The sequence below is a fragment of the Macaca mulatta genome, chromosome 13, assembly GCF_049350105.2.
Source record: "Macaca mulatta isolate MMU2019108-1 chromosome 13, T2T-MMU8v2.0, whole genome shotgun sequence".
Taxonomy (NCBI): Eukaryota; Metazoa; Chordata; class Mammalia; order Primates; family Cercopithecidae; genus Macaca; species Macaca mulatta.
In genome coordinates this window covers 77,891,796-77,904,657 of record NC_133418.1, presented here as the reverse complement: position 1 = coordinate 77,904,657, position 12,862 = coordinate 77,891,796, and the positions used below count along the sequence as shown (strand labels likewise).

Here is a 12,862-nt window from a genome sequence, read left to right as displayed (position 1 = left end):
GATCTTCTCTATTCATGTTTCTAGAGGCCAACTGGTTCTTTGGGGTAAAAACAAACAAAAACAGAGAAAAAAAAAATCAATAAAATTGTTAAATCCCTGACAAATTATCAGTAGTAGATTTGAGAAGAAATGCAGCTCTGCCAACTCCTTGATTTAGTTCATAAGACCCACTTTGAACTTCTGACCTCAGGAATTTTAAGATAATGAATACATGTTGTTTAAAGCCATTTAAATGTGTGCTAATTTGTTACAGAAGCAATAGGAAATTAATACAACTAAGTTGATTCCAGAAATGTGAGGATGGTTTAACCTTTGAAAATCAAAGTATTTCACCATGTTAATAGATCTAAGTGAGAAAATCATATGACAATCTCAGTAAGTGCAAAAAAGTATTCGTAAAATTCAATTTCAATCATGATGTTTTTTAAAAACCTTTACCAAACTAGGAATAGAAAAAACTTCCTAAATCTGAGAAAAGATATCAGAAAGCAATGTAGGGCTTCTGGGATTCTTTTTTTTGAGACAGAGTCTTGCTCTGTCACCCAGGCTGGAGTGCAGTGGCGGGGTCTCTACTCACTGCAACCTCTGCCTCCTGGGTTCCAGCAATTCCTGTGCCTCAGCCTCCCAAGTAGCTGGGATTACAGGTGCCCCCACCACACTTGGCTAATTTTTGTATCTTTAGTAGAGATGGGGTTTCACCATGTTGACCAGGCTGGTCTCAAACTCTTGACCTCATATGATCCTCGCACCTTGGCCTCCCAAAGTGCTGGGATTACAGGCATGAGCCATTGTGCCCAACCTGAAACCTTATTTATTGACCCTAGTTGATGGTTAATAAGAGTTTGCTGTATAATAATTACATGTATGCACTTTCCTTTGTGTTATTTTTTACAACAAAAATGTTTGTAAAAGAGAAGAAAAAGAGGAAGAAAAGAAAGAGAAAGACAGATTAATTTAGAAGCAGGTGGAGGCCAGGTGCAGTGGCTCAGGCCTATAGTCTCAGCATTTTGGGAGGCCGAGACGGGTGGATCACTGAGGTTAGGCGTTGGAGACCAGTTTGGCCAACAAGGTGAAACCCCATCTCTGCTAAAAATACAAAAATTAGCCAAGCGTGGTGGTGCATGATTGTAGTCCCAGCTACTCAAGCAGCTGAGGCAGGAAGATCGCTTGAACCTGGGAGGCAGAGGTTGCAGTGAGCACAGATCGTGCCACTGCACTCCAGCCTGGGCAACAGAGTGAGACTCCATCTCAAAAAAAAAACAAAAAAAAAAAAACAAAAAAAAAAAACAGATGGAGCAAAGCTGTGTTTTAAGGCTCAAAACCGCTGTAATCTCTGAGTGGCTAGACACTCAAGGCTAGCCTTAGGCGTGGTGGGACATAAAACCAGACCAGCCAAGCTGCGCTGAAAAGGCTCTGAGCCCTTGCAGGTTGGGGTGGCTTCTTTCCCTCAGGATGGCAGTAGCTGGGCAGAGAACCAGCACTGGGCAAGATGGAGAAATCATGGGCTCCTGCTCTGGAGAGGGGCCCATTGTAGCAGTCTTGCAAAATGACACAGAAGCCACTAACGAGAAACAGGAGTCACCTGGGACCCTGAGGAACAGAAGGGACTGGGATGGTGGGAGGGAGGGCAGTGCGTGGAGAGATACTGGTATCTCAATCATGAAGTGAGTGGCTGGGGATAAAAAACACCCCAAAGCTCTTGTCTTCCAAGTGTGGGAAAATCTTCAACACTCTGAGATTCTAAAATTAATATAACATAATTACTGAGTGCCTACTATGTGCCAGCACAAAGAATTCATGATTTTGAAGCTTGCCTTTGTAGGACTTCATCTCTTAGCGTAATGATTACATGTAGTTTTTCAGGCAGCTGTCAAAGGAAAAGACCATATAGCGAGCTCCTGTCAGAGTTTTAATGTCAACATTCTGGGAGGGCTGGTTCAGTGTTGAAATTAAGTAAGACATAAGATAACATGGGCAAGATACGCTCTGAGCCAATGATCATGGTAATGAGTAAAAGTTGATTTCTGAATGTAAGGATCCTGGGCCATGCACATGACTACATAAAATTGGGAAGGCAGTTGTCATTGTGCTCTACATCACATATACTGATGATCTGAGTGGCTGAAATGACTGTTGATCATGAAGCAAATGTTTAATTCATATTTAAATTTAGGATTTCTAGGGTGACAGCAAGGTGAAGTGTCATAAAAGGCAGAGCACTGGTCAGAAATCTAGCATGTGCTGGGAACACAGGGCTCTGGGGGACCCCACATGGTAACTATGAAAGAAGAGGCCAGAGTAGAAGGTGGGAAGGACATCTCATTAGACTTGGTGCTCTACGTCTGATGGCTGGGGGCACTTTGTGACCTCCAGCCCAACTATTCACAGCCACTGTGGCAACTAGTATAAGAATGATTTGATGAAGGGGAGGAGAATGTCATAATAATCATCCAAAGTAAATTTTTAAGTCAGTACACAGGAAGAACAGAAACCATCTATACCCAGGGTACTGTTGACATTGACATGATATTACTATGCAGGAAACTCTTACCCAGGATGATAAAAGTTGTAAATAACTTCATTGTTTTTTGCAGAAGTTTTCAGAAGAAACCATTTAAATGAACTCGATGACTTTTGTTTTTGAGACAGTCTTGTTCTGTTGCTCAGGCTAGAGTGCAGTGGCACAATCTTAGCTCACTGTAACCTCTGCCTTCTGGGTTCAAGCGATTCTTGTGCATCAGCCACCTGAATTGCTGGTATTATAGATGCATGCCACCACACCCAGCTAATTTTTGTGTTTTTTGTAGTGATGGGGTTTTGCCATGTTGGCCAGGCTGGTCTTGAACTGGCTGATTTCGAACTCCTGACCTCAAGTGATCCAACCACCTTAACCTCCCAAATTGCTGAGATTACAGGCGTGAGCCACCTTTCCCGGCCTGTGACTTTTCAATAGATAGACTCAAACTGCTTTTTATTCTCTAAAACACTTAAAAAACCCTCCCCTCATAGGTTGCAGTGAGCCTGGATGACAGAGGGAGACTCCGTCTCAAAAACAAAAACAAAAAAACCCTCACTTCAAAACCATCACTTTGCCCTGTCCCAACAATCCCAATCCTGGAACAAGGTATGAAGACTACTGCTCTTTTTTTTGAGACTGAGTCTCACTCTGTCGCCAGGCTGGAGTGCAGTGGCACCATCTCGGCTCACTGTAACCTCTGCCTCCTTGGTTCAACCAATTCTCTTGCCTCAGCCTCCCGAGTAGCTGGAACTACAGGTGTGCACCACCATGTCCAGCTAATTTCTGTATTTTTAGTAGAGACAGGGTTTCACCATGTTGGTCAGGATGGTCTCAATCTCTTGACCTCATGATCTGTCTGCCTTGGCCTCCCAAAGTTCTGGGAGTACAGGCGTGAGCCACCATGCTTGGCCCTAAGACTACTGCTCTTTAAGGCCTTTGATTACTAGACCAACACCCCTGAGAAGCATTGGTCACTAGAAGGCTGAAGTATTGTCTCTGCTGGAAAAGAGCTGTGAAGTGGTCAGGCGTGTGTTCAGGAACAGCTCATTACAAATGTGAGCCATGAGGACTGTTCCTCCCCACACTCCTTCATCCTGAGCCCAGAAGTTCATGGCTACAGTGAGCTATGATACTATTGTATCATGATCCTTGCCCAGTCCTAATCAAGTCCTGTCATTGGAAGAGCTGCTTTAAAATAAACTCCTTTCTTGCCACTGAGCTTAAGCAAAAAAATAAAAATAAAAAAATAAAACAGACCTCAATACTTTATAACTATTCCAACTTTGCTTTCCCTATTCCAGATATTGCTATGACTCTGTCAGGGTAGTGTTCTCCCTTCCTGCCATGAGAACAAGCTAAGCTTTGTGTTATCATAAAAATTGTCTTGATGGTACTTTTAGGAGCCAGCATTCAATTATTGAGGCCTGCAGTGATCCAACTGAGACCTCCTCAACACTGCAGTCCAAGACCCCTGACTCAGAAATAGGGTGATCCTCTGAGACTCTTAAGCTTCCTGCTTGGAGTTCTTTCAGACTGAAACAATGAGAGATGCAAGTCTTGCATTGGACCCAAGCTCCAATTTCTTTTTTTAATATTTCTCTTAGGTGTGATGGCTCACACCTATAATCCTAGAGACTAGGGAGGCCGAGGTGGGAGGATTGCTAGTGGCCAGGAGTTTTGAGACCAGCCTGGGCAACATAGCAAGATTCAGTCTCTAAAAAAATTAGAAAACATAGCTGGGGGTGGTGATGTGTGCCTGTAGTCCCAGCTACTTGGGAGGCTGAGACTGGAGGATGGCTTGAGCCCAGGAGTTGAAGGCTGCAGTGAGCTATAATTGCACCACAGCACTCCAGCCCAGGTGACAGAGCAAGACCCTGTCTCTAAAAACATAAAAAATAATAAGAAATAAATATATCTGCTTATTTAGCTTCCCAAATACTGAGCCTGTTTTCTCTTCTACCAATAAAGAACCCTTTGATTATCTGACCATATTTGAAAATATTTTCTCCTTGGTGGATATCTGCCTTATTACTAACAACGCTACTACTTGTCTGTGTTCATCCTTGTCATTTTTTTGTTGTGCATCTGTAAGAGGAAAGTTTTTAATGAAGAGGACAAGTGTAGGTCTCAGTAAGTCTGTCCCTTAGCTGGCCCAGGGACAAATTTTGTCTCTGATCAAAACTTTATGAGAACTTTTCTCAGACGTGTCTTATTTTGTCTTTAAGAGTTTGGTTCAGGACAATCTCGCTGGACCCTCTGTCTGCTGGGAACTGTAAATTCATCAGGGTTACAGTTGGAAAAGGTCTAGCTATGAGGCTGGGGAGTCCTGAGCCACAGGATACACAAGCAACTGTCAGCTCACCATTCGCAGACTCTCATGGGTCTGTCTCAGTATCAACCTGTCTATGGCTTCCTTAGGCCAGACTTCTGCTTCTTGCATGTATTTATGCTGTCACCCAAATGTGTACACTTACTTGTCTAGATAGCATCACCATTTCCCCAAAGATAATTTAGAATTGCAGTAGCCAGTATGAGGAATTTCTGATATGAACAAAAGTATTCACTTTAGATTGCAAAGTGAACACAATTCTAAACATCCAATGGTCTTCATTTTTTTCATTAGCATGAGCAAGCATACAAAAGAAACAGGATTCCAAAATTCTTTTTTTTTTTTTTTTGAGATAGGCTCTCTGTCACCCAGGCTGGAGTGCAGTGGCACGATCTCAGCTCACTGCAACCTCTGCCTCCTGGGCTCAAGCGATCCTCCCACCTCAGCCCCTCAAGTAGCTGGGACCACAGGCACCTGCCCACCATGCCAGGCTAATTTTTGTATTTTTTGTAGAGATGGGGTTTTGCCATATTGCCCAGGCTGGTCTTGAACTCCTGAGCTCAAGTGATCTGCCCACTTCGGCCTCCCAAAGTGCTAGGATTACAGGAGTGAGCCACCACACCCAGCCCCAAAAATTACTTCCTTAACAGATTTCTTGGCCAAAGTAAAATAAAAGCTGAACTACTTAAAACTATCTTTTAGACCTCCCCTGCCCCAATATCACAGCTGAGACCTATTTCTTTTCCCCTACCCTATGCTCCTCCATCTCTGCCCTATTCTCTACCTCGGGCCCTTTCCTCTTGGCTGGCTAAATACCCCAAAGCTCACTTAACTTCAGAATAGAAAAAATAAATAAATAAATAAAACTCTATGGGGGATTTTAAGCCCTGTTTTCATTTTTAGCTGAAAGCCCTTGTACAAAGGCCTAAATGGGACTTCGAATTGTTTTAGGAACATATAATCCAGAGCAGCCAGATTTATAGCAATTCATTTATATGCCAGTTGGAGCCTCAGATGCAAAACATTCGATGAAAAAGTCAGAATGGAAAACCCCCCAATGATTATTTCTTATTTATTTTGTAGAGACAGGGTCTCACTAGATTGCCCAGGCTGGTCTTGAACTCCTGGGCTCAAGTGATTTTCCCGCCTCCTTCTCCCAAAGTGTTAGCATTATAGGCACGAGCTGCCATGCCTGGCCCAATGGTGATTTCAAAGACCATGGATTGCATAGGAGGCTGAAGGGGTTTGGGGAAGCTGTGAATGTTAGTCAAGGTCTTTTGGAGGCTATCCTCAGTCTTCCCTGTGAAACCAAAATGTGCTTTAATTAATTCTTTGTCAAGAGAGAAGTCTGTTCAGCAGGTCATGGACTGAAGAAAAATACATATGTATATATGTAAAAGAGAGAAGTCTGATGGAGACTTCAGGGCTAGGTCCTTTACTATCTAGTGGCAGAATTCTGGAGTAGATCTTGAAGCGGATGTGATGGGATTCTTTTCTCTTTTTATGAATGGCCTTAAACCAGAAATAGGGGATTTATTATGCAAACAAAAACTAGAATGGGAAATAGCCCCATGGCCAGATCGCCAAAACCTCCTTGAACATTTTGAAAGAACCCTAGAATTAAGAAACTAAAAGCAAAAATCAAGTCACCGATGAAGGTGTTCAATTTCCCATTCTGCCTTTAAACCCATAAGGAAACATTTCTCTAAAACATAAAGGACAACTTACAAACTTGATGGATATAGGCACAAAATATCAATCTTAAACTTGATCACTATTATACCTTTTTTCCCTTAATATCAATACACTTCTTAGGTCATACGCCTATCTAATCATCCTCAACACAACTTCCCTAGGCCACAGCCTAAAACCGTGCCTCGGACCTTCAACTGAGGGGCATTCTCTTCTACTTTGTGACACTATAATAACTTAATAGAGAGGGATTCATTATGTGAATGGAGTTGCCACACGACATGCTCTCCTGAGGGTTTTTTCCTTCTAGTCCCTGAGGCCCTTCCTGTCCATAATAAGGTCATAGCCAATTTGGATATTGATTTATCAGTACTTTGGTGTGTAAATCAAACATTAAGTTGAAGCTCTCTTACAGTCAAAAAATTCTACTGGCCCTGTGTGGTGGGTGGTTCATACCTGCAATCAAAGCACTTTGTAGGCTGGGCGGGGTGGCTCATGCCTATAATTCCAGCATTTTGGGAGGCCAAGGCAGGCAGATCATGAGGTCAGGAGTTCGAGACCACCTGGCCAACATAGTGAAACCCTGTCTGTACTAAAAATACAAAAATTAGCTGAGCATAGTGGTGCACGCCTGTAGACCCAGCTACTCGGGAGGCTGAGGCAGGAGAATTGCTTGAACCTGGGAGGCGGAGGTTGTGGTGAGCTGAGATCGTGCCACTGCACTCCAGCCTGGGCAACAGAGCAAGAGTCCGTCTCAAAAAAAAAAAAAGAAAAGCACTTTGGGAGGCCAGAGTGGGAGGACCGCTTGAGGCTGGGAGTTTAAGACCAGCCTGGGCAACACAGAAAGATCCCATCTCTACAAACAAAATAATAAATTAAAAATAATAGTAAAATAAAATAAAAATTTTACTGATATTCTACAGGAGCTAAACCCATCAAGGTTCAGACTGACCCATCTAAATCCCTACCCAAAATTGTACAATAGCCTTTAAAACAAGGCACTAGAAAAGGAATAAAACTGGCTGGGCACAGTGCCTCAAGCCTGTAATCCTAGCACTTTGGGAGGCCGAGGGGGGTTCTTGTTCCTAGTTTTTTACACCCCTGAGAAATGTTGGTCATCAGAGGGCTGGGGTTTTGTCCCTACTGGAAAAATAGCTGTGCAGAGGTCAGGCGTGTGTTGAGGAACAGCTCATTATAAATGTGAGCCATGAGGACTGTTCCTCCCCACACTCCTTTATGCCCACACATATATGAGTGTTGGTGACCCCCTCAAAGAAACAAGCAGTGATTCCCTCTACAGTTGGTTCACTAGGTGCTCTACAACCTGGGGGCAGGGCTGGCAAAAGACTAGGAAAAAAGACACAGGAAGGGAGGTCTTATTTCTGCCAAGGTCGCCTCCCTCTTATCAACCCTGCTGTTCACTCCCTGCCTCAGGGCTGACTCCCAGGAATGCCAGGCGTGGGGCAAATCACAGTGTGTTCTCGGGTCACCCTAATTCACCCTCTCTCTCCAAGTGAAATCCGGTTCTGGTGACCATCAAAGGCAGCCAAAGAGTAACAAAAAGCCAGCTTGAGGAGTTGGCTGGAGTAAGCCAGGAGTTTACAAGCTGCTTGAGTAAACTGTCTCTAAATTCCAACTGCCAGAGCAGCCTCAGCTTCCCTTCATCTACCTCCTGGCCTCTGGCGGTTGAGAACAGTCCCCAGGTGCTCAGAGCAGCACCCACCGTTAGGAAATCCTGCCCACCAAACAAGGACTGGAGCTGCATTTAGAACCCGGAGAGCAGGGCCTCCACAGTGGAGTCGGGGGTCAGTGGGAACAGGAAGACTGTCTTCAGCTAATCACCCTGTGTGGCTTCATGTGAAAGGCCACATGGGAGCCTCTGCACTAGGAGCCTGGGTTCTGCTTGACATAAAAACCTTCCCTCGGTTACAGTTGTCCAAAAACACTTAGGGCAGTGGTGAAGACTCCAGAGGGAGGATGTAGAGCACCTTCTAACTCTTAGGAGTCTGCTCAAAAGTTTGCCCCGACCCTGCTGTCTTTTGGGTCTTCAGTCGACCATACAATATGTCACAAGTGCATTTTTGGTTTCAGATCTTGCTGTGGCTTCTCCCGCACTAGTCTGTGAGCTGCGGAGGCAGCGGGGCCGGGCCCCTGTAACAAGTCTCCTCGCAAGGGTGGACCTCGGCGGGCCCCGCCCCGTAGTCCTGTGAACTTCTGGGCACCCCACGGCGCCGAGATAAACCCTGCTAAGCGCTCCATAGAGCTTTGATCACAGTCTTAGACCAGGATGAAGAAATAAATAAATACCAAGTTGGTGAAACAGCCTAAAGCCTTTAAGAAATCCAGGGCAACTGAGATTCCACAGAGGACAGGTCAACGGGTCAGGGAAGTCAAGTTGGAAAGAGGAACTCCGCTAAAATAAGAAAATACAAATGCTCTCAGCAGAGGGGCGTCCAGAGAGTCGCGGGCCTGGGAACGGGCCTGGGTCCTCGCGCAGCAGGCCAGCTCCCAGGAGGCTCGCCGTCGGGGTTGGGGCCCGTCGGCCGGCCTCTCCCCATTTTTGTGACGTGTCGGGGGCAGCAGCGGTGACGGGGCTACCACACAAAGCCAGGTCGTCGGGCGGTGGTCTCCCAGGCCAAGAGCTCCGATGGGATGGGGAGGGGGCGGGAAGCGAGGCGCCCCCAGGCGCCCGGGCTCCGCGCGGGATTAAAGTGAGCTCGGACTCCGCGGCGGCGGCGGCGGCGGCAGGGGGCGGGTACCGGGGAGTCCGCGAGCGCCCGTCGCGCGCCTGGCTGCTGTGGCCGCGCTGGCAGCCAGCGAGCCGGGCTCGCCGAGGCCTCGCCACGCCCCCGCGGGGGTGGAGCCGCGGCCAGGGGCGGGTCCGCAGCTGGCGGCGCCGGGGCCCGGGGCGGAGGCTGTGGCAGCAGCTGCAGCGGCGGCGGCGGCGGCAGCGCCAGGAGCTGCTGCAGCAGAGGCGGAGGTTGCTCCTGTACGCGTCCGGGCAGCTCAGCCGGAGCCGCAGCCCGGAGGCGCCGGGCGGTGCGCTGGGTGCTGCTGCTGCCGGCCCTCCGCCGCCCGGGCCCCCGCTGCCGCCCGGGCCCCGGCTGCCGTCTGCGCCCCCGTCAACCCCACCCGCGAGTGCGCCCCAGCCGGGACGCCGCCCCCGTCCGGGTCTCCACTTCTTGGCCGCACCTTCCATGACAGCGCCCGCGAGAAGATGGCTGCGAAGGGCGCGCACGGCTCCCACCTGAAGGTGGAGAGCGAGCTGGAGCGCTGCCGCGCCGAGGGCCACTGGGACCGCATGCCGGAGCTGGTCCGGCAGCTGCAGTCGCTGAGCATGCCCGGCGGCGGAGGTAACAGGCGAGGCATCCCGAGCGCAGCGTTCACCTTTCCGGACACCGGTGAGTGAGGGAAGAGGCTGGCTCGCCGGCAGCTAGCGCGCGAAACGCACCGCCTCCTCCAGGAAGCGCGCCCAGACCGTCCTCGGCCGGCAACGGGCGTCCACCCGCCCACCGTGCTGGTCTTAGGAGCAGCCAGGGTAGTTAAGAAGGTCCTTCTGCCGCGAGAGAAAAATCACATGTAGTTTGGGGGCTTGGAGGGAAGAGAAACGGCTTTTCCTCTCTGTCCTTTAGGATAATGTGGCTAACTCTGTCTACCGTGAAATGGTGGTATCTGCACATTATGAGATCAGTGCATTGGCTGGACTCTTGCCCCCCACCGCGGTCCGAGGGTGGGGTGTCCCTAAACTCCAGCAGGTGAAGTGTGTCTGTTTCGTCTTTGTTCATAGTTCTTGCAAGTAAAGTTGAAAACGGAGCTCTGTCCGCAGCAGACAGGGGCGAGGGTTTGACGAACCCCAGGGTGGGGTGGTGGAGAAATGGGGAAGAGGCTTGGCCAGCCTCAGTTTTCTCATCTGTGGCGATCTCGGGACACATCCAACTCTGGCAGTTGGTGGCTTTAGCAGTAGGGCTGGTTTGGCTGGGCCGGGCTCTTGTGCTGGGGCGGGAAAGCACCCTGATGTGGCAGCGGGGAACACCCCGCCGCAGCCTCTAACCTCAGATCCTGTTCCTGGGGCCTTCACCTCACCCTCCCTGAGTCCTCTCTGTGGGCACAATCACTTAGGAGGCTTTGTGGAAGGAGGCAGGAAATAAATGAATACAGATATAGTTTTTAAAGACTGCCCAGCCTGTGGAAGGCTCTGAGAGTGACAGATCGTGATAGTAATAGTAATAGTCAACACTTATCTCGTGCTTCCTGTGTGCCAGACACTGTCCTGAGCCCTTTAATCAACCCCGTGAAGCAAGTACTCTTGTTTGCCCCACTTTACAGATAAGGAAACTGAGGCACAGAGCAACTAAGTAACTTGATCAGCTAACCAGTAAGTTGTGGAACCAGGATTTGAGCCCAGGTTTTGAGTACATCCTTTAAATCACTTGCACTATTACCTCTCAAAGATGTACAGCACAAAATCCCTGTCCTTGAAGAGCTCCCACAGTGGCAAGAAAGTGATTGGAGGGCAATTGTTTGTGGGTTTTTTGTTGTTGTCTTTTGGGTTTTTTTGTTTTTTGTTTTTTTTTTTTGAAGCAGGGTCTCTCTGTTACCCAGGCTGGAGTGTAGTAGTGCCATCTCAGCTCACTGCAGCCTCGACTTCCTGGGTTCAAGTGAGGCCTCCCAGGTGGCTGGGACTGCAGGTGCTGGCTACCATGCCGGGCTAATTTTTGTAGTTTTAGTAGAGACGGGGTTTCGCCATGTTGCCCAGGCTGATCTCCACCTGGGCTGAAGCATTCCGCCCACCTGGGCCTCCCAAAGTGCTGGGATTACAGGCATGAGCCACTGTGCCTGGCCACTTTCTCTATTTTCTATATTCTTGTGAACAACCCTATTAGGAGGGCAGGAGTTATTGTCCCCATTTTAGACATAGGGACACCAAGGCCCGGAGAGGTCACATAATGTGTATGTGGGAAAGCCTGTACTCAAGCCTGAGTCTCTGCCATCAAGTCTCTTAGTGTCAGAGTTGGGGATGTGGACCCTGGGCTGGCTTCACTGTGGGAACTGGCTAGTATAAGGAAGGACATGGAGGGTCAGCGGGGTCTCTCCTGCCAGTTTTGGAGTCTGTGAATGATTTTTCTCCCACTGTTAAATCCAGATACACTATCACAAAGCATGCACTCACACTGGGACATATAGTCATACACGCATATGCACACACAGAAACATGAGGAACAAAAACAAATGCCTCCCAAAGCCCGTGCTTAGAGCGTTGTTTGGATTGACTGCTGTTTTGGTCCTTTCTCTACAGGGTTCCTTGATCACTCAAGGGATTGAGAGCTTGTTCTTTTTTGGGATTTGATGCAGACTCCCCTGCATCCCTGAAGGGAGATTCTTCACATCCCACCTGGCCTGTTTGACTCTTACGAGTCAGTGATCTGAAGCTTCCACAGTTACAGAATTGGGAGAGGTTCTGAGACTGGGGGTTGAAACCCATTTTACTGAGGCCTTGAGGTCCAGCGGTGTCTGATATTTCCCACAGAAATGAGAAGTAGCTCCCAGAGGCAGATTTAGGGAGCAGAAGGGGAAGATGAGCTGTGGGGACTCTTTCTGATATGGGGGGCTGAAAGATCAGTAGATGCTTCAGCAAAATAGGCCCCTGTACTCTTTTCCTGTCTGAGGTTGCTCCTTGCCACCCAGACAGGGGGAAGGTGCTTGCTACTGTCTTCTCACTCACATCCGGTCTAGATTTGGTCAGGATGGAGCAGGGGAACCCCAGAGTCCTGCTTGCTGTGCTGGGGTTTGTTCATATAAAAACAAAGTTCCCATCCGAGTGATTAAAAAACAACTTTATTATGAAGAATTTTCAAAACATTAAAGAACATGAAAGAATGAGTCCCATGTATCCATCAACCAACTTCAGTGATACGAACTCATGAAGTCTCATCTGAGCTATACTCAACCCATTTCTCCTCCACATTTCAGTTTTTCAGTATGTACTTGTTAAATAAGATCTCTGGTTTTTTGGTTTTTTTTTTTTTTTTTTTTTTTTTTTTTTTTTTTTGAGACAGGAACTATCTCTTTCACCCAGACTGGAGTTCACTGGTATAATTATAGCTCACTACACACTCAAACTCCTGGGCTCAAGGGATCCTTCCACCTCAGCCTCCTGACTAGAAAGAAGGGCAGACTGGGCAACAAAGTGAGACCCATCTCTACCCCCCATGCCCTCCAAAAAAATTAGCTAGGCATGGTGGCACACACTTGTAGTCTCAGCTGTTTGGGAGGCCAAGACGGGAGGATCACTTGAGACCAGGAGTTCGAGACCAGCCCAAGCA

The 12,862-nt window shown here is 47.9% G+C and overlaps 1 protein-coding gene across 5 annotated transcripts in view; it reads left to right on the top strand.

Moving 5' to 3' along the window:
- TTC7A (tetratricopeptide repeat domain 7A) overlaps window positions 1-12,862 on the top strand; it is a 153,846-nt gene that overhangs the window by 13,227 nt on the left and 127,757 nt on the right. Inside the window, exon 1 of one of the 5 annotated variants that reach the window (XM_077959628.1) lies at window positions 9,390-9,940. The exons of 2 other annotated variants lie outside the window; for them this stretch is intronic. Coding sequence is in view for 2 of the 3 variants with exons in the window: in XM_015112295.3 (XP_014967781.3) it covers window positions 9,757-9,940 (184 nt within the window). In the remaining variant the exon portion in view is untranslated. Of the gene's footprint in view, window positions 1-9,389; window positions 9,941-12,862 lie in introns of those variants that run through there. 2 more of the 5 variants (XM_015112295.3, XM_028831692.2) reach the window with 2 other exon arrangements.